This window comes from Zingiber officinale, unplaced genomic scaffold, assembly GCF_018446385.1.
Source record: "Zingiber officinale cultivar Zhangliang unplaced genomic scaffold, Zo_v1.1 ctg133, whole genome shotgun sequence".
Lineage (NCBI taxonomy): Eukaryota > Viridiplantae > Streptophyta > Magnoliopsida > Zingiberales > Zingiberaceae > Zingiber > Zingiber officinale.
Window position 1 is genome coordinate 180,085 of NW_024589829.1, and position 21,715 is coordinate 201,799.

Sequence of the window (21,715 nt, forward strand, 5' to 3'; positions counted from 1 at the left end):
ATCATGAACAAAACTTAATGAAGCTAATCGACATAATGGAAGTTACACATGAGAGGATGTTGGAATCTTTTTTCAAATTGTGATTAGTCTTTGTCATTGCTCTAAATGAGCACAATAATATTAATCTAGATATCCAACTCTTAGAACCAATTAATCCTAAAGATAATCATTCGACCACCAGAATAAATCAAGAAGTACTAATAAAAATCTATCCAAATGACCATCATTCTTAGATCCACTTCTCACTCAAGAGAAAACCCTCTACAATGCGCCGTAACTGAGACTCGAATATTAGATCCCTTGGTTATCTATTAGAAGGTTTAACCATACACCATTACCTCGGTGCTACAAATTTAACTTGTTGCAAGCATTTTAGGAGATAAGATCCACAATGATGCAGGAAGTGGCCCAGAAAAAAGCTTACACAGAGGAGCAAATAATATTTATATTAAAAATCAAAGAAATTAAGTTTGAGATAAAATAAAATACAAAAGCAGCAAAACATCCACGGCTACAATCTTCAGATGTTCTATACATGAACACAAGCCCATCTTTTTTAAGGCTCTATGTATCGTCGCAGAGTTAAAAGGATTACCCAAAAAGACTTGTATAAACTACTGCGAATGAAAATTATAGACCAAGATACCTTCTGCGCAATAAACCTTTCATCCATTGATTCCGAAGATTCGGACCTTATGCATGTTGGGGAACTTGGCAATCACCAAAATTGCCACCGCGAGCGTGTTCAAGAAAAGCATTGGATGATGGTAATTAGTAGTATGCGAGGCAATCAAGTATCTGTCAAGAATTAGAGAGTCAAATGCATGAAACAGAAGTTAAATACTTTCACATGTTAAAACATAAGGATAGTCTTTGAGATGATTATGACTAAGTAGCCTGACGTACTTGACATGGTGACAGGATGACAGACTGTGCGATTGAAGTAGAAATTAGTATGAAAAGCACGAACAAAGATGAACTACTCCGGCAAGGAAAAATAAAGAAAAGGAAGATCATTCAAAAACTAAGAAATTACCATGAAAGTAACCAGTAGTAGGTATACAGATTTTAGAAGCCAGTTTAAGCTTGTACTGCCTAATAGCATAGCAGGTAATGATCACTATGTAAATTAAACAAAAAGACTTGAACCTGAATTTTTTTGGGGAGAGAATGAAATTTTAGAATCAGTTTTTGGTCTTAAATTCTGATCATGATCATGAGCAACACAACATGTGCTAGTTGCATTTACCTTATGGTTATCTAGAAGAATGCTCGACTCTAATGATTCAAATAGGATATCTTCCACATACTGCCAAGACAAAGCACTTGCTATCAATAAAATGATGCTCATGTGCCAAAAGCCAATGATTTCAATTCCTATGCGTTCCTATGATAAAGAAAATGTGATGACTTGAAGGTATTAGATAAAGCGTATCACTTGAAATCCCATATGTATATAGCTAGATATTAGAGGAAAAAATAGACAGGTGAAGGTAAAGGTCTTCTTTCATCAGATCATGGAAAAATAAAGGAAAACACTGTTGGACCCCGTGGTAATTTTGATGTGATCAACCAAGTTGGTTAGGTCTGCTGTGTTTGATCCCTGTGTCTGAGTGTGCAGGAGCTTAGGAACACAGGAAGTTGAGCGGAAGACGCAGCTAGCGAGAAGGACGGCACGGGAAGAGAGCCGACGGGCTCGGTGCGTCCGAAGGACGAGAGAGCTGCGGAATAGTACTCCGGTGGGCGTGAAGAGCGTGCGCGACGTTCGAGGGACATTAAACTGGGACGGAAGGCTGCTCGAGGAAGGCCGGAAATTGGGTTCGGGTGAGCCCTATTTCGGTTGGCCGAAATCACCCAAGCAAACGGGAGCTTCGGAAGACAAAGTGAAGAAGAAAAGGAGTCAAAAGAGGCTGGAAGTTACTGTAGCAGGAACCTTGAAAGCGCCTTAAACACATTGAAGGCGCCTTGAATGGATTGTTTAAGGCGCCTTGAGCAGGCCAGTTTGACCGTTTGCGCTGCGGATAAAGTTTTATCCGCAGATCGAGTTGGAGGCGCCTTGGACTCTCGGGATAAGATTTCCAGGGCCTATATAAAGGCCCCTGGAGCTAGGAATTCAATAACAACTCAAGCAATCAACTGTGTAGTGTTTCCTAGCAATAGTTCTGAGCTTCCAAAGTGTAAAAGGCTTCTCCGCCTTCAGAGAAGGAGAATTTTTCTACTACGCTTTTTCTACTGCCCTGGATTAACAACCTTCTTGGTTGTAACCATGTTAAAATCCTGATCTTCTCTGTATTTCTTTATTTAGTTTTTATTGCTTTATTAATTTATCACTATTGCACTAATTGAGTTGAAAGTACGAGGAGGGTATAGTTTAATTTTTGTTTTCAACAATTCACCCCCTTCTTGCCGGCCTCCGCTGCACCAACAAGTGGTATCAGAGCCTCAGAAGGACTTACCGCCAACTGAAGCACTACGATCAAGACGATGGCCGGAGCGAACATCCATCCCCCGAAGTTCGACGGAGACTTCGTCACATGGAAGCGCAAAATGGAGATATTTTTTAAAACGGATTTTGATATTCTTATTACAATGAAATATGGTTTTGTAGCGCCGAAAGACAAAGAAGAAAACACATGGAGCAAGAAGGAGCAAGCTGATTTCGTCGCTAACGGAAAGGCAGAGTTCCACCTGCTCAGTGTGCTGCCGCCGCAGGAGGTAAATCGGATCGGAAGCTACGACTCAGCGAAAGATCTCTGGGAAAAATTCCTGGAGCTTCACGAAGGTACTTTCGAAGCGAAGCTAGCGAAGCGCGACATCCTCCGGAACCAGTTAACGAACCTCCGGATGAACCAAGGCGAGAAGGTAGCGCAACTTCAGGCGAGAATCAAGGAGCTGATAACGCAACTAACGAACCTTGGAGAAGAGGTAACCAACCGGGATTCTATCCGATACGCGCTCAATGCCTTCCCGAGAACTCCAGACTGGGCCTCCTTAGTAGATGTGTACTACATCTCTAAGGACCTCGAGGTAAGTACGTTAGAACAATTATTTTCGACTTTTGAACTTCACGAATCTCGAGTTTCAGAGCCAAATGGAGTAGAGAAGACCAGTCAGAACATAGCTCTAAAGGCAAATGTAAACGGTTCTGACTCCGAAGCCTCAGTCGACGAATCCGAAGCGGCACTACTGGTAAGACGCTTCAATAAGTTTTTTAGTACTAATAAATTTAAATCGCAGAGGCATCATCGAAAGAAGAGGACGGTTCGCTGCTACAACTGCAACGAAGAGGGACACATCAAAGATGACTGCCCAAAGCTAAAGAGAAAGGAGAAAGAAAGGGCAAAGCCAAAATACAAGAAACCAGAACTCTCCAAGTACAAGAATCTGAAGGCTACTTGGTCAGATTCGTCAACCTCTGAGTCGGACATCGAAGAATTCTCAGGGTTAGCGCTATTGGCGAACCATCAACTGGAAGAAGACTCAAGCTCAGAGATGAGCATCGATGAAGGGGGAGGAACATCAGAAGAAGAAAGCAGCAGTAAAGGGGGAGCGTCACCAGACCAGGTAAGTAAGGTACGCAATCTAACCCCAACTCAATCTTTCAAATTTATCAAGTCTCTTTCTAAAGAGTTAGATCAATTAGAAAAAGAGAATGCTGAACTAAAGTTGAACCTAGCAAGAGCATGCCCGTTAGAAATGTATGATCATCTAAAATCAGAAAATGAAAATTTGAAATTAGAAATTGAAAAACTGAAATCTGATGCATGCTTAAATCAATTTCCAAATTCAAAATTAAGAATTTATGGTAAATTAAATTGGTATATAAGGAAGCATCAAGGTCAACTTAGAAAAATACCAAGAAATTATGTACCCCCTAGATTTTTGAATAATCCTGTAGGAAGGAACCTCTATTGGGTTCCAAAATCTGTGCTTAATTAATTTTTCAAAAATTAAAAAGCTTACAGTGAGAAAATTAAACATTGAAATTCTTTATGGAAGCTTTGTCTAAGGAAGTGGTTGTTGCTCTAATAACCAAGAAGGCCTAGTGTCTCGCCACGACCTGGAAGCTAAAATATTGAAATAAAATGTTTAATTAACTTTCTGAAAAAGCATTAAACAAGTATTAAATAATGCTTTGAAAGTTTATCAAATATTTGTTAAAATAAACAAAAATTCTTAAAGAAATTTTTTTCTAACTTATTTTTTTTTGGGGTTAGAAATTTTTGGAGAATTCTAAAAGTTCATTTCACTTGACTTAGAATTTTTTTTTTTGGGAACCCTTGAACATTTACTTAGGATTTTTTTTACTTAGGAAATTCATTTTTAACTTGGAAAATTTTCAAAAACTTCAATCTTACTTGAAAATTCTTAAGCCCCATTTTTGCTGTGATCAAAGGGGGAGAGAAAAGTACAAGTTTAGGGGGAGTTAGAAAAATTTAAAATTTTCTGTTATTATTTTTATAAAAAGTGTTGCAATTTTACTAATTGCAAAAATTATTCTTAACTTGTTAGTTTAGTAATTTTTTCTTTAAAATTACTGTTTATGTCTATTTTGACCCTAACTTGAACTTGGGTTGATGCACATCAAAAAGGGGGAGATTGTTGGACCCCGTGGTAGTTTTGATGTGATCAACCAAGTTGGTTAGGTCCTGCTGTGTTTGATCCCTGTGTCTGAGTGTGCAGGAGCTTAGGAACACAGGAAGTCGAGCGGAAGACGCAGCTAGCGAGAAGGACGGCACGGGAAGGGAGCCGACGGGCTCGGTGCGTCCGAAGGACGAGAGAGCTGCGGAAGAGTACTCCGGTGGGCGTGAAGAGCGTGCGCGACGTTCGAGGGACGTTAAGTCGGGACGGAAGGCTGCTCGAGGAAGGCCGGAAATTAGGTTCGGGTGAGCCCTATTTCGGTTGGCCGAAATCACCCAAACAAACGGAGCTTCGGAAGACAAAGTAAAGAAGAAAAGGAGTCAAAAGAGGCTGGAAGTTACTGTAGCAGGAACCTTGAAGGCGCCTTAAACACATTGAAGGCGCCTTGAATGGATTGTTTAAGGCGCCTTGAGCAGGCCAGTTTGACCGTTTGCGCTGCGGATAAAGTTTTATCCGTAGATTGAGTTGGAGGCGCCTTGAACCCTGTTGGAGGCGCCTTGGACTCTCGGGATAAGATTTCCAGGGCCTATATATAGGCCCCTGGAGCTAGGAATTCAATAACAACTCAAGCAATCAATTGTGTAGTGTTTCCTAGCAATAGTTCTGAGCTTCCAAAGTGTAAAAGGCTTCTCCGCCTTCAGAGAAGGAGAATTTTTCTACTGCGCTTTTTCTACTGCCCTGAATTAACAACCTTCTTGGTTGTAACCAGGTTAAAATCCTGATCTTCTCTGTATTTCTTTATTTAGTTTTATTGCTTTATTAATTTATCACTATTGCACTAATTGAGTTGAAAGTACGAGGAGGGTATAGTTTAATTTTTGTTTTCAGCAATTCACCCCCTTCTTGCCGGCCTCCGCTACACCAACAAACACCATATTGTTTTGTTGTGAACAACAGGATAACATACTGACCATCCACACCCAACCTTGTTGGCGTGCAATGCACAATATGGACCATGGAACTCAGGAATCTCTAAAAAAAAATTGAGAAAGTCAAGAAAAATTCAGTCACTAAGAAAATACAGAAATCAGTGTAGCAATACTGTTAAAAAGAATTCCATAACAAAATAAAAACATAAGTGCCTCGATTATTGGAAAGTCCTGGGGTAGTGATATGCAGGAAATATAATTAGTTAGGTTTAGAGTATAGGTATATATGCAAATAACGAAATACTTGTAGTGCATGAATAAATCTACAGAAGGCAATATGTAGGGACATTACCAGTCACCGCGGATGGTATCATGAAATTAAGTAGGACATTTTTTTGGGGTGGGTGGGTTGGGGATTTCAATTTTTTTTCCTTGTACAGTAGTTGGTGAAATCAATTCTCATATGCGGAATCTAAAGTATAATGTCACCATGTCATGAGGTAAGCAATTTTAGAAAATAAATAAACCTTTTCTTGTTAGCTAACACGATGTTATTCACAAGGAAAGGAGAGTGCATTCATTACACATAAAACATCATTTAGTTATTACTATAATTAACCATGAGTAGAAGATGAGAGTTGCAGAGATGAGGATAAGGTGAATGTGTGGACATACGAAGATGGACAAAATAAAAAATAAGAGCATTAGAGAGAAAGTCGGAGTTGCATCTATTGAGGAAAAACTCCGAGAGACACGTTTAAGATGGTACGGAAATATACTTAGACGACCAATAAATGCTCCAGTTAGGCGATGTGAAACTATGATAATCATGCATATCAAACGAGGAAGGGGAAGACCAAAGAACACTTGGTTAGCAACGATAAAACAAGATAAAATTTATTTAAATATAGAGGATGATATGATAGGAGATAGAGCTCAATAGCGTAAAAGGATTAATACAGCTGACCCCACCTAGTGGGAAAAGGCTTAGTTGTTGTTGTCGTTGTTGTACTATAATTAACCAACATTAACAAGGATAAGCCGTCGTAGTAATACTTGTACATCTAAAGGCATACTCAGCATGCCCACTTCCTTATGGGTAATGTATCCACACTTTCTGAAAACTAAATCTCATTGTGTGAGGATACACATTCTAATAGTTCCATTTGTCACGAATTTCCTTACTTCCATGGAGATGAAAAGTGGGATTCAAATTTTCATGTCTCAAGAGAGGCCACAACTTGTTTGGAATCAACCATTGGAAATGATTTCTAATAATTCCTAAGGAATATAATTTGAATTTTTATATTTTGAATGATATATCTGCACATCTAAAGGCATAAGCAGCATGCTCACGTCCTTATGACTACTGTATCCACACTTTCAGAAAACTAAATCTCATTGTGTAAGATAACAAATTCTAATAGTTTCACAGGGCATGAATTTCAAACATTAATCCTTACTTCCATGGAGATAAGAAGTGGGAATCAAAATTTCATGTCTCAAGAGTCCATGACTTGTTTGGAATCAACCATTGGAAAAGATTTCTGATTTCATGATTGAATAATAATTCCTAAGAAATATAATTTGAATTCTTATATTTTAAATGTGAAAAAGAAAATTGGAATTTGTTTGGAATCATGGCAATGGGGCGGGTTCAAACCCGGCCCCGTAATAAACCCGCCTCGGCAGGGCGGGTTTAGACCCGCCTAAACAGGTCTAAGGCGGGTCCAGGGTGGGTCCTGGGTTTAACCGGACCCGCCCCGGACCTATATATATATATATGATCCGGAGGTAAGGTGGGGTCCGCCCGGGAGAATGTCATGGCCACGTGGAAGGTCAGGATCAAGGCAGTCAACGTTCCTGGATCATCGTCCGACCGGACTCCCTACTCGTCTGGTCGGATCAAGGAATTGTCGGACCAACATCACTACAGCTCGATTAGGTACCAAGCTTCCGACGCTCAGAGAAGTCCATCGCCGAAGCGTGTGCCGAGCGGCCGTCTCGCTCGGACTCTCACCAGGTCCCAGATCCTGCAACGTAGAGACACGACTCACTCGTTCGGCAACAAGGGTCAGATCAGTCGAATAGCGGCCGAGCGGTCTTCCCGCTCGGCCCTAGAGACGGCAGCGCCAGGACATCGGCGGTTAGCCGAGCAGCTCTTCCACTCGACCCCCATGAAGAGTAGCCATCTGACAGACACGGATCGACTGAGCGGCTCTCCCGCTCGACACTCTCTCGCTCGTACCAGTAACAGACAAAGAGAGCAGCTGGGAATATCTTCCTAGGAACCAGTGTCGCCGACATCACATCAGGGATATGCTCGAGCTGTTGAGGTATCGCGTTAGACATGCTTTTCTGACACGTCCTTTCAAGGTATGCTTTGGGGAGTGTACACGCATCTCCTGGGAGCCCTATATAAGGACCCCAGGGGCTTCGACGGAGGTATTTTCATTCTACTGTAGCTACAGTTACGCTGTCACTTTCGTTTCTTTGCTTGCTTGCTACTTTCACTGGAGAACTGAATTGAGCGTCGAAGGGTCATCATCGGGGAACTACTCCCTAGCTCGACACTGACGTTTTTGTGCTTGCAGGCTAGTCTCATCGGAGGTCCACACACAGTCAACAGGAGTGCCACATCCCCAGCGGTCGTCACCTCAACTCTCGGACAGGATTATATATATATAGTTTATTAATATAATTATAATTTTCTTATATTTAATAATTAATATTTTAATTAAAATTTTATTTCATAATATTTTAATATTGAAATAAATATATTTTACATATGGCGGGTCTAACCCGGACCCGCCCCGCCGGGTTCACGGGGCGAGGTGGGGCTGGTCCAAAGGGAGGCGGGACGGATTCTGGGTTTGGCCAAACCCACCCCAACCCGGACCCGTAGCCATCCCTATGTATCAATGTATTTGCATTTTACCTGTATGATGTTATGATATCCTTTTGCTTCAAAATTTCAGAATGTTTCAATCAAACATAAAACCAAGTTGGACTAAATCTCCAAATCCTGAACTTTCTTTCTGCAATTATTGTTTCCATAACTTTATTTTCCAAACACAATAGTCAAGTAAATATCTTAGTAGAATTCCCATTTTATAAAAACATTATAATTGCCCACAGAGAAGAGTTTTCAGTTCAAGAATGCATCGATCACAAATCCAGCCAATTTAGATTGTGCGTAACATGAGCTTCTTTGAAATTCCAATTCTCACCTTTTGTAATTTTTCAACTTAGGGATCTACTAAGCTATTTGAATTACTATGACAGTTCTATATGATTCTAAGATCACAAATAAGGAATAATTGGAATTTCAAGGAAATATCAAGAGTTTATAAAAGAGAGGTTCAAAAGCATAGTACTCACAGGACAACAGGTACAACAATCATAAATTTCCTGTTACGTGTGAGTTGCTTCCCATTATCTATTTGCTCCCACCATGTCAAATTATTGTAGATACCCTGGTCATCGGCGAATGGAGTCCCCTTTTCCCAATGGAAGAAGTAATACGTAACCTGGAAAAAGTTTAGAAATAAACTAATATTCAGCAGAGGAAGAAATCGTTTACAACTAAAAGTTCAGGTACTCATGCGGTCATGCGAATCAATCCAAAAAACGCAGTTAAACTAAAAAACCGAATCAGTCCTACAGACACAGACAAACAAATTAAGAGAATGGTAGAATTGTTTAATGTAACTTTGAACTGTCAGACTTTGACATTAACCATTCAATTTAGCCAATAAATATCAAACTTTTAGCTCTATAAGTTCAATCAGTAGCACCAAATATATAACTCGTCTGTAGCTGTTCAGAAAGAGGATGCTGATAATAGATAGTCTAGCGGATATAGTGATATGACTGTCCCCAAAGGAGAAATCTATTTTTTATGATTCCGAGCCTAAACCAATGAGGAAATAGAAACAAAAAAGAATTCAAAGCCAGGGAGCTCAAGGATGTTTGTCTTTGCTCTCCTTTTCTCAACTGCACTTCAAAATGACGAATAGATTCGACAAAATCCCAACTTTTTTGAACTAAAAAGTAGAAACTGAATCCAAAACCCCTCTTTCTGAATATTACGAACGAGATCTTCAACGACCATGCAAGAAAGAAAAACAATAATAATAAATAAATAAAAACACATCGGAATGAAGACAAAAGGTCAGGGCTTGGCGGGCGGCCTACCGCAAAGTGGGAGAGGTTGACGACGGTCCAGGCCATGCCGGGCGAGCAGCCGAAGACGGAGAGCACTAGGAGCCAGTAGAAGAAGAGGATGAGTATGTAGATGGTCCAGACTCCAGGGTACATGAACCACTCCGTGTTCTTATTCAGATCCGTCGGCTGCACCGTCTGCACGTAGAGCATCGCCATCGCGGTTTCGCACTTCCCCTCCTCTAGTTATCGAATCCAATTAGAGGCACGGCGGTTGAATAGTAATCGCGAGCGATCGACGGAAAGGAGACGAGGACAAGGATCAAAGAGAAGGGCACGATTTTGGACTTTCTTCCTCTCCGTCGGCAGATGGAGAAGAAAAAGAGGACGCCCAACTTTTATGTTTTTTCCTCCAAATATTTCATTATATTTCTCTTTAGTCAGAACACTTTTCCACACCGAATTTATTTTTTTTAATATTTAATATTATTTTGACAAAATTTTAATTGGGCGTCAAAATAGCATTATATAATTCTTAAAAATTATATTATTTATCAATTTTTCTTTTTAATATTGAATGAAAAAATTACGTGAGGAGAAAAGAGAGGGTGGTATTTTATGAAAGTGGGAACAATAGAAATCAATTTTGAAAAAATAAAAAACAAATAGAATGACTCTTTAATGGTATCAAAAGGTTATTACATAGTCCATCATCAAGTAAATAAGGGTGAGAAATTTTTTTTCTAAAAATATTTTTTAAAAAAATATATGATCGTTGAAAATTGATATATGATCTATTATAATAAATCTATCATCATTTAAGCTGGGCACTAATAATATTTGATAAGAGGGTTGAATGTCACTTTTTTGATAATCTTTTTTTTTAAATAAGAATTATTGTACAACCTATTTTAGACAAGAAAATATTTATAGTAATTACATTAATTACCGCTAATCTACTTTAGGTAAGAATATATACAATAATTACTACTAATATATTTTAGGTAAGAATATATACTATTAATAGGTAAGAATATATATTACTAATACACAAATTATAGTAAATTAGATCTTGAAATCTCAGCTATAATTTCTGTCATAATCTTAGCAATTGATAGTGTAATAATCTTTGCCATTGATACCCCTTAAATTGATGTTGGATTATCAGAAAGCATCATTTTGATAACTAGAAAATGATATTGTTGTCGTGAGAAAGCCTTAGTAAATACATCAGCAGTCTGTTAAACAATGATGATATAAAGTAGAGAAATGACATGGGCATCATATGCTTAATGAATAGAGTGACAATCTATTTTTATGTGTCTGGTGGACTCGTGAAACACTAAGTTAGCTATAATTTGGATAACACTAGTATTATCCGCATGAAGCGAAGGAGGTTCCATTTGAGGAAAGCCAAGCTCATCCTCAAAGCCAAATAATCTCATAACATGCAGAGGGCATAACACGATATTCAGACTCAGTGGAGGATTTCGACATCCCGATCTTGCTTCTTGCTTTTCCAAGAGACAAGAGAGTTGCCAATGAACATGCACTAGCCAGTAATGGAACGTCGAGTATTAGAACAACCAGCCCAGTCAACATCACTATATGCAACCGAGTGAATAGAAGAATCCATAGAAAAGAAAAGACCTCTGGTAGAAGTGCCTTGCAAATAGCGAGCAATGTGACGAACAGTAGCCAAGTGAAGGTGCTGAGAGGTCTGCATAAATTGACTAACTTGTTGGATAACAAAAGAAATGTCATAATTCAAGCTCTCCACTAAACGTCTATAAAAGGAGGGATCAGGAAGAAAATCACCCTTATCACAGCGATATTTAACATTCACTTCTAAGGGAGTATCAACAGATCAACCATCTCGAAGACCTGTCAATATATTTATCTCCTGAATATATTTATGCTGATTTAAGAAAATACCCATTGTTGTAGAATTCACTTCAAGGCCTAAACAATAGCGTAAATGACCTAAGTATTTCGTATGAAAAGAGCTTTGAAGGCGCTGTTGAAGTTGAGAAATCAAATTAGAATCAATCCTTGTAGTAATGATATCATCAACATATACTAGGAGCAAAACAATTCCTTTAGAAATCTTGCAAAGAAACAAAGAAGAATCATATTGACTCTGGACAAAAGAGAAGCGATAAGCATGGATCAAAACTTATCAAACCAAGGATGCAGAGCCCGTTTTAAACCATGGAGTGACTTTTTTAGTTTACAAACATCAGAAAAGGATGTAGAAAATAATCCTGATAGTGAAGTCATATCAATTGCTTCCTTAAGATCCCTATGTAAAAAGGCATTTTTGACATCTATCTATCATAATGACCAGCCCTTAGAAATAGCAATAGCTAGAACAAGTCGCATTGTTGTCATTTTTGCTACTGGTGCAAATGTTTCCTCATAATCAACTCTATACACTTGTTGATTTACGAGTACCACCAACCTTGCTTTGTATCGGTCAAGTGAGTCATCAGATCTCATCTTAATAGAATATACCCATTTACAACTAATGTGTTTGATATCAGTGGGACAAGGAATAATATCCCAAGTATGGTTCTCTTGAAGAGCTTGAAGTTCCTCTTGCATAGCTTTCTCCCAACATATATGTTTAGTGGCATGAGAATAAGAGGTAGGAACTGCAATATTAGCTAAAATAGCAAAATTAGATCTTCGATGAGCCACTAAAGTGGGCACTGGATCAGAGTTAGGAAGGATTTGTAATGATGGGAGTTGTCGTTACTGATAGACAAAAGCAGGTTTAAAATGTTCAATGGAGGGAGATATATCATCAAAGCTAGGAAGAACAACACCATTTGAAGGGAGATCTTGCTGTCGAAAATAGTACTCATGTTCAAAGAGAATCACATTTCTAAAAACACGCAGTCGATTAGTGACAGCATCATAACACAGAAATCCTTTATGAGTAGTGTTATATCCCATAAATATACACCTTACTGATTGAGTTATAAGCTTGTGGCATTCATGTGGAGGTAAGTGAACAAAGCAAACACATCCAAAAGTGTGAAGCATATGATAATCAGGCTGTATACCAAACAGACAAAAGTAATGAGAATCAAAATTCAATTGTTGAGAAGATAACCAATTAATTAGATAAACTGCAATCAACAGAGCTTCCACCCAAAATCTAGGTAGAACTAATGCCTCTAAGAGTAAAGTATGAACCATATCCAACAAGTGACAGTTCTTCCATTCAGCCATCTCATTTTGTTGAGGGGTATAAGGGCATGATCGTTGAGATATAATACCTTTCTGTTGTACAAAAGCTTGGAAATCATGTGACATATACTCACCACCATTATCAGATCGTAAAACCTTAATGAAGGTGGAAAATTGAGTCTCAAAATAAGACACAAAAATTCTGAAAACAGTTAACACTTCAGCTTTGGTATGTAGAAAATATATTCATGTGAAACGACTATAGTCATCAATGAATGTCACGAAATATTTATACTACGCATGTGAAATGATAGGAGTAACATCACTATGTATAATCTCAAAACATATATTAGCACGAGTACCATAAGTAGGAAAAGGTAACACTTTACTTTTTCCTAGTTTACAAACAGAGTAATCAAGAGAGAAACTATTAGAAGAACATTGATTTTTGTTGCCAAGAAAATCATACTTCATCAAATGAGACAATATCACATTATTTGGATGACCCAATTGTTTATACCAAACGTCAACCTTATTTTCAATAATAATATAAGCCAAAGACAAAGTTCTATGAATAGAAAATTGCAATGGAAATAATCTATCCACTTTAGGCCCCCTCACGATCACCTTCCTTGACCTCTTATCCTGCACAAGGCAACTATGATGAGAGAAATTTATATCACAATTATTATCCACCATCTGCCCAACAGAAATTAAATAGTAGATAATATAGGAGAGATCATGAAAGCAAGGTCCAATATCACCAATGGCTGTAATTGGAAGATTACTACCATTAGCAATCTCAATATTTTGTTGACTAGTATACTTCTAAAGATTATGCAGCCAATTAGGTGATCCAATCATATGATTTGATGCTCTAGAATCAACAAACTAAGGAGAAAAAACAATCTTAACTTGACCATGAAATCCAAGAGTAGAAAATGATGTGATGATCATCTCTTGGACCATTTTTGGAGTAGCAAAAGATTGATTTGTGCCAACAATTGTGGCTGTAGAACTGATAGTGGTAGGGTTTGAGATAGCAGCCTGAAAAGTTTTGCCTCATCAATTTTCTAGGCGTGTAGGACATTGCTTGATAGTGTCTCCATTCAGTTTACAATAATTACAAAATTTCTTATCATAATTGCGGGTAATATGCCCTAACTCTTTGTAACTATAGCACTGCATTTGTCCCTTTCCTCAGTTCTGTCCTTGAGCCACATAAGCAACATTAACAACCTCAGATATCTCCTTGGACGAACCTAGAACAGCTTGTGTAACCATTATTTATTCTTCACGCAAAAATTCTCCAAGACATATATCCAAGGAGGGGATAGGATTTCTATTCAGTAATCTAACTCATGCAACTTCAAATTTTGGCCTCAATTTCATCAAAAGTTGATCATATCTACTATCTTTATGAATTGCTTGAAAGCTGGCTAAAACTTCTTTAGGTACCTTTAAATAGATAAGATCAGAATATTCGCTCCATAGATTTAATAAATTCAGAATAATACTGCTCAATAGGGAGATTATCTTGACTAAAGTTACCAATCTCAAGTTCTAGTTGAAATCGTCTTGCAGTGTTATCTTGATGTTATATGCGTTGCAGATAATCCCACATCTCCTTAGCCGTACTAAAGGAACGTGAATTGTTCACCATATGAGGTTTAATAGAACTTAAAATCCAAGAGATGATTTGAACATCCTTTGCCTCCCATTGACTAAGGTATGTAATTTCTTTAGGAGCGGGAGCAGATCTGTCAATGTGATACCAAAGCTTCTTTCCTTTCAGAAATATTCTAAACTGAAATTCTCATGCTGCATAATTATTTCCTGTGAATTTGATAGTCAAAGTCTCTGTAGACATTCTTCTAAGAAAATTCTTAATAGATATTATTCCAAACAAAATAAAATCTCTAAGCCAAAGTTTTTGATCTAAAATTAATCAACCTAAAAGAAAAAAATGAGAAAACTTTGTAAGATAGAAATTTTAAAAAAAACTTACAGAGATTTGAAGATTTAGTTATGAATTTCATAGGTAGGCTCTGATACCATAATAATATTTGATAAAATGACTAAATGCTACTTTTTTTTATAATCTTTTTACTATACAACCTATTTTAGACAAGAAAATATTTATAACAATTACATTAATTACCGCTAATCTACTTTAGGTAAGAATATATATAATAATTAATGCTAATCTATTTTAGGTAAGAATATATACTGCTAATAGGTAAGAATATATACTGTTAATATGAAATATGATAAATTAGATATTAAAATCTCGACCATAATTTCTACTATAATCTTAATAATTAATAGTGTCATAATCTTACCATTGATAGGCACCTAATGAAAACAGAATGATTACTCTTCAAGCTAACCATTTCAAAAGTGAGAAAGTACAATGACTTTCATCAATTCATCCTCTAATCTTGTCTTATTTTACGTTTAATATCATAACTTATACTCATCACTCCATCTTATAGTCTGATTCTCAAAATTTACATCATAATTACTTTATTCATTATAGCAAAAAAAAAAAAAAAAAATACCCTCATCTCAAATGCCCTCAAAACTCGTCCAGATTATATGCAAAAGAAATAAATCAATAAATCTCTATTTCATTGTAATAAATATATTATTCTCTGACCAACTGGTTATTGCGTGGAAACAATAATTACTTTATTCATCATTATACTATGCATAACGACAATGAGACAAACATGCACATCATTTTGTTATATATATATATATATATATATATAAAGTAACTATGTTAATAGATATAGGCGTTCAGCAGCCGCAACAAAGTAAATTTTCATAGATTTACACACTGCATGATTTTCTCATGCACAATTTATGGGGTGGAACAATTTCAAATACTTTAATTTAGAATTCAACAACAATAATATGTGGTTCCAATATCAGTCACACTGCAAACACATCTCCCCCCAGCACCATTCTATAGAAAGCCAAGATCAAAAGAATCGCCATTAGAATAAATAAATAAATAGAAGCAGAGATCTGGAGAAGGTAGACAGAACCATTCTAACACATAATTACATCAGTATATTAATTGTTTGAAGAGTTAATTATTGTTTTGTGTTGGAGCTGCGAACAGTTACGCCATGCAAGTATTTGGTGTACCCGTACAAGCTGAGCTTGCCATCTTCTTGTCTGATCCAGTCTTGTAGAAAGGAATGATTAGTATGAGTGAGGATCAGTTCCTGTAGAGGGGGTAGTTTTATCATGATCTAGATAATTTAACTAGAAACAAAATTTACTTGTACAGTACAAGTCGCTATGTATGGGTATATCTACTACCTGAGCTAGCTCTTCCACCGAAACAATCTGATTACCCTCCTGCTCAAAGTGTTGAAATGCTGTGTTTGATATTTGTTCCCATTGTTCCAAAGCTTCCAGCTGATACGGGCTGATTGCAGCAGCACAAAACTCATCAAAGTCCATCCTTCTTTGCGATAGCACATCCAACTGTGAGTTTTTAAATATCCCAAACTTCACAATTAACCCCAATAAAAGAAGATAGTCTTGCCTAAACAACAAAGCCCTTAACTACTAATTAGCAAGAAGACAAGATGCCTCACTGAATTTATAATCTCAGGAATTCTTGATAATTTCATTGCTTCGGTTGCATTTTGTGAGAGTGCCTGCATGGAGTATGAAAGAACAGGCATCTCAAATGTGTATGACACTATCACCCAAAGAAAGGGGAAAAAAGAAACAAAATTATAAACAACTGAAGAGCTTGAATGAAATCAAATAGGCAAGATACCATTTGAAAGTTTTCTAGGGAAATCAGCCCATCTTTATTTGGCTGTAGTAACTTAAACTGCAATTGCAGATAGGAGAGTTCATCCTCAGTTATAGCTTTCGACAGTGCCTGTGGAAAGAAAAAGTAAGATTATATAACAAAGTAGGCAAAAAAAATTCCTGATATAATCTAAAATTCTGTTCAGAATCCCCAATAACTGTGAAGAAATACTCCGTCCTTTATTGTACACTACTTTTTTTGGGTGATCACTTAACAGAAATTAGCTATGCCAAATTGGTTATAACTCATGCACCACTAAGCCAATCCACATGACACGTATGGCAGGTACCTTCAGTGCAGCCCGTTTTAGAGGAGTAGCGAGGAGATACGATTTTGTTAACCTATAAATAAGCATATCCAAAGGAATTTGCCTTTGATCATTTCGCAACCATGGGTGAGCTGCCACAAAAAAACATATTTAATATCAGATGAAAACCACGAGAAAAAGAAGTTACAAAAATAAACAGTAAAGAGTGATTTAAATAATTTAGAGAATGGAAGATAAATATATCATTTAGTTATTTGATGAGTCTCATGTGTTCTACAATCCATAACATAAAATTTGGGCGAACACAGTTAAACAACTTACTCAAAGCCTGAGCAGCTGTCATTCTTTTCCTGTAGTCTTTATTCAACAGCCTTTTCACAAAATCCTTAGCTTCTGCAGATACATCAGGCCATGGTGTATCGTCAAAATTAGGATCAGCCCTCAATACTGATCGAAAGATTCCTGATTCCGTCCGTGCCCAGAAAGGTCTACTTCCACATAGTAGAATGTAGGTTATAACACCAATGCTCCACATATCTGCTTCAGTGCTGTATGATCTATGTAGGACTTCAGGAGCAACATAGTATGCACTTCCAACAATGTCATTTAGTCTTTCATCTGTGACAGAAATATTCCACTCTTTAATAATAGCATAAAATCATGCAAAAAGGTAACTCATATATGGTAATCAATCAGCTAGAGAAAATGTCGGAAGTCATGTGGGAAATCCAAATACTACCACCAATGTTTGGAACTATCTCAATTCAAAGGAATAAAAAAAATACTGATATGCCAAATATGACATCAACAATAGATATTTATTACCTGGTTTAACAAAATCAGAAAGACCGAAGTCAATTAACTTCATCGGAGAACTTTCATCGTTAGTTGTGAAGAGAAAATTCTGTTACAACATAGAGAAGAAGACATCAGCAACATGCATGGGTTTTAATTAAGGCAAGAACAAAACTAAATGCAACTCATTTCAAACTTATATAATACGCATTAAACAAAAAACAGTGGACCTCTGGCTTTAGATCACGATGAACAACACCTTGAAAGTGACAAAAGGCTACCACACCCAATATTTGCGAAACAATTGCTTTTGCATCTATCTCTGCATATTTCCCTCCTCTTTGAAATAGAGGAAATTGAATTGAAAAAAAAAAAACAATAAGCACTACACCGACGAGGGCCAAAAATGGAGATTCCTGATGAGTAGAAATTGATTTAAATTAAAGAATTCACTTACTTGGACAAGATTCTTTCTAATAACTCTCCACCTTCACATAATCTGAGAAAGAAAATTAGAGCAGCATAAATTGCACGTACCAAGTACACTAAAAGACAAACATTGTCTATTATGAAAGCTATGAGAAGAAGCAATTAGGTAAAGGCTAAATTACAAGCATTTGTTAAAAAATAATGAATTTCTAAACAAACCCAAACAACCGGCACTTTCAAATTAATTACCTAAAATTGAAAGTAGCTAAACATTACAAGTTAAATAAACACGTGTAAATCCAAATGTATCATGTATATTGAGAACAAGTTTCTAGTAAAGTCAAAAGGAAATAGATAAGACATACTCCATTATGATGTAGACATTAAGGGCATCCTCACATGCTTCATAAAATCTAATAAGATTTTTGTGTCCAGACAAAGCTTTCAGAATTTTAACCTCCCTACGAACATCTTCAATCGATATTGGTGTTGTCATCTGAAAAAAGAAAAATCTCATAAACCATATGAATATACTAATGCATTGACTTTCATGAAGTACTCAAATAAATATACAACTGCTTCAATGTTCTCTGGACAAACCTTGAACGAACTAGTTTCATATATAGTTATAAAGCAGTTTATATTTTTTCTTTTTGAATAATGATTGGTGAGTTTTAGCTAAGGGTAGGGTTGTAAATGAACCAAGCGTTCGTGAACAAGCTTGGTGTTCGACTCAGTAAGAGCTTGTTTATGTTCGTTCAATAAACATAAGATTAATTAAACAAACAAATTTGAACAGCTCGTTAAGTTAAATAAACAAGCTTGAACACATGTGTTCAGCTCGTTAACCCTCGTGAACAATGTTCGTGAACAATTTTCATGAACAATATTCACGAACCATATTTATTAATAAAACTCTTTTCAATATGCTAAATAAACAATAAAATAAAATAAAACAAATAAATAAATTTAAATTATCAAGTTCAATAACCAATCAAATAACTAAAAGTTTCAAACAATCAAACAAGCTTGAATTGAGAGTTTGATAACATCTAAACGAACCAAGCTTGAACCAAGCTCAAGCCAAGCTCGAACCAAGCTCGAACCAAGCTCAAACCAAGCTCGAACCAAGCTCAAACCAAGCTTGAATTGAGAGATTGATAACATCTAAACGAACCAAGCTCAAGGCAAACTTCAAACAAGCTCAAGCTCATAAAAAATAAACCAAGCCAAGCTTGAACACTCATTTCAAAAGCTTGGTTCATTTTAAGCTCGGCTCGGCTCAGCTTGTTTACCGCCCTAGCTAAGGGTTTTGTATGTTGTTGAAAGTTACCCATTTCACAATGAATAAATTCAACATACAACCAACAAATACTAGTAAACTCTTTGATAATGTACAATCATATTTTTTTTCAGTAAACATATACCAAGTTTTGTCACATATGATGGATATTGCACATTTCAAGTAATGTCTCAGTCTACTGTTTTTGTAGCAGAGAACTTTGTATCTATTCCATCTGTATCCTATTTTCTGGGGGTTTAACAAATTGGCAAGTTCATTTCTCTTGCATTAGAATCTTGCAGTCTAATACACCTAGAGGGTTTCTCCTTCTTTTTCACTTCATCAATTATCTTTGTCACTTAATGACTGTTTATATATAGGGATCTGCAGCTATATGATGATTGTCAGTACATTGATTCCAACTGTCCATCTCTCCCTCCCTCTATATAGTTAAATGGCCAATTAGCCTTAAATGATTTGCACCGTTCTAGGCTTGTTAGTTGTTACACTCATTCTCTATCTTTATGCTGCATTTAAATGAAATAAATGTCACTTACAACTAAAGACATGTGTGTACAAGTTATTCGAAGTTGTTAGGATACTCCATCAATCTATTAAATACCCCAAGTGCCGGAATTAGTCTTCCTAACCTCTCAAGAGAACTTGGTTATGGTTTAGAGACATCAAGAATTTCTAGTTTATTTTTATGGTGTTTAGGTGCTCTATTAAGGTTGCTACACAATAGTTTCCTTCTTGTTTTAATGTTCTAGTGTGGAGGGAGACCAGTTGGCCAAACCCAACTGAACTTGGTACCGTTGAGTTTTTGGCTTATGATTTCTTTCTAATTTTCCAGTCAGTTCTCCACCAGCTGCATTATTAACAATAAAAAGTAGTATATGTGCCTATGGGGATTTCTTCATATCTTGAGAAACAATATCTAACAAGCATGTCAAGAGATACTTAATTTGAAATTATTTCTAAAAGCAAGGTTGAGGAGGCAGCCCGACAAAAAACTTCATATCCAACCTAAGCGTCGATGTATTCAAGAACAAGAACAAATGACAAAAACAAGAGCCGTATGACTAAAGGCTAAAGTAGATCAAAAGGAAAACGATTAAACGAACGACATGATGGGGAAAAAAACGAATTTTTCGCTTATAAAAGTAGACATGCATATTTGGATAATGTCACGGCACCTTAGCTTTGGGGATGATCTTGACAGCAACACGTTGGCCTTTCATCTCCCCCTTCTTGACCGTGGCTAAACACGTATTCCCGAAATGGCCGCGTCCCACCTCCTTCCCGAGCTCATACTTCGACCCAAAGTTCTTCCCATATCCGAAGCTCTTATCAAGAGGTTGCTCCGCATCCCCCCCACCTTCGCCGGGCACGACCCCATTCTTTTTTTTCGTGGCACCCTGCCGTTTGGCCAGGGCCGCTTTGATGTGCTTCGCTGGCGATGGCGGATGGAAGGGCCGTCGGAAGAACCGCTTCGGGGTGAACCTTGCCGGAGAACGAGATGCGCCACCACCTGGGAGAGGGCTAGCGGAGCCCGGGGGATAAGGGCTGGGCCAGGTGGAGGACGGGTGGACAGGGGTGGTGGGGGCACTGCCTCCTCCTGCATGGGGAGGCGTGGCACCAGATTCTTCCGCGTTGCTCGGAATTGTCTTGGTCCTCCGGCGTCGGCGTTTCCCGTCGTCGTCCTTGATGGAGCTTCTCGTACCGTGGCATTGCCCCATGTCGCCGCCAACTCCTCCTTCGCCGCCCCCCGATGACGCAGCTAACCCTTTTCTCCTCTTCTCCTTCCTTTTGTTCTCGAATCCGATCGATCGAGGGTTTAATCGGCACGAAGGCGGTCAAAGGCACGGCATCGGACGAGAGGAAGGAGCGGAAGACGAGGAACAGAGGAGTCGTTCGATGTTAAATAGCTGACCTCCCAAAGTATCAAATTTTAATTAATTACACTCGAGGGGCCAATATGTAAAACCAAAGGACTACGACCCAAACTTCAATCTACTGTCGACCAAAAACACGACACGTCTTCCAATTCCCATTCAAGTGAAACGTGGAACACAATGAATGGATGAAGAAAGGTGTGCGTTGGTTGGACAACGTCATTGAACCTCAAACCGCTTAAAAAATAAATGCAGATGAAGGTGGCTACAAACATAGCCGTTGGATATTGCAACCCAGAACTATAATTAATGGCTCTGATGTAGGCGTGGTAAACA

The 21,715-nt window shown here is 37.6% G+C and overlaps 2 protein-coding genes across 2 annotated transcripts; both read right to left on the reverse strand.

Moving 5' to 3' along the window:
• Positions 1-427: 427 nt before the first annotated feature.
• On the reverse strand, positions 428-10,082 carry LOC122036141 (uncharacterized protein C119.09c-like). The gene is made up of 3 exons (XM_042595359.1): positions 9,708-10,082; positions 8,892-9,040; positions 428-798 (listed from the first exon to the last, which is right to left on the reverse strand). The coding sequence occupies exons 1-3, from the start codon at positions 9,891-9,893 to the stop codon at positions 666-668; spliced, it is 468 nt and encodes a 155-aa protein (XP_042451293.1). The 5' UTR covers positions 9,894-10,082; the 3' UTR covers positions 428-665.
• A 5,647-nt stretch (positions 10,083-15,729) lies between these two features.
• LOC122036146 (CDPK-related kinase 3-like) lies at positions 15,730-21,375 on the reverse strand. Its single transcript, XM_042595364.1, has 11 exons — positions 20,681-21,375; positions 18,568-18,698; positions 18,231-18,272; positions 18,004-18,112; positions 17,804-17,882; positions 17,300-17,596; positions 17,000-17,109; positions 16,672-16,779; positions 16,484-16,546; positions 16,203-16,370; positions 15,730-16,105 (listed from the first exon to the last, which is right to left on the reverse strand). The coding sequence occupies exons 1-11, from the start codon at positions 21,221-21,223 to the stop codon at positions 15,971-15,973; spliced, it is 1,785 nt and encodes a 594-aa protein (XP_042451298.1). The 5' UTR covers positions 21,224-21,375; the 3' UTR covers positions 15,730-15,970.
• Positions 21,376-21,715: the final 340 nt, after the last annotated feature.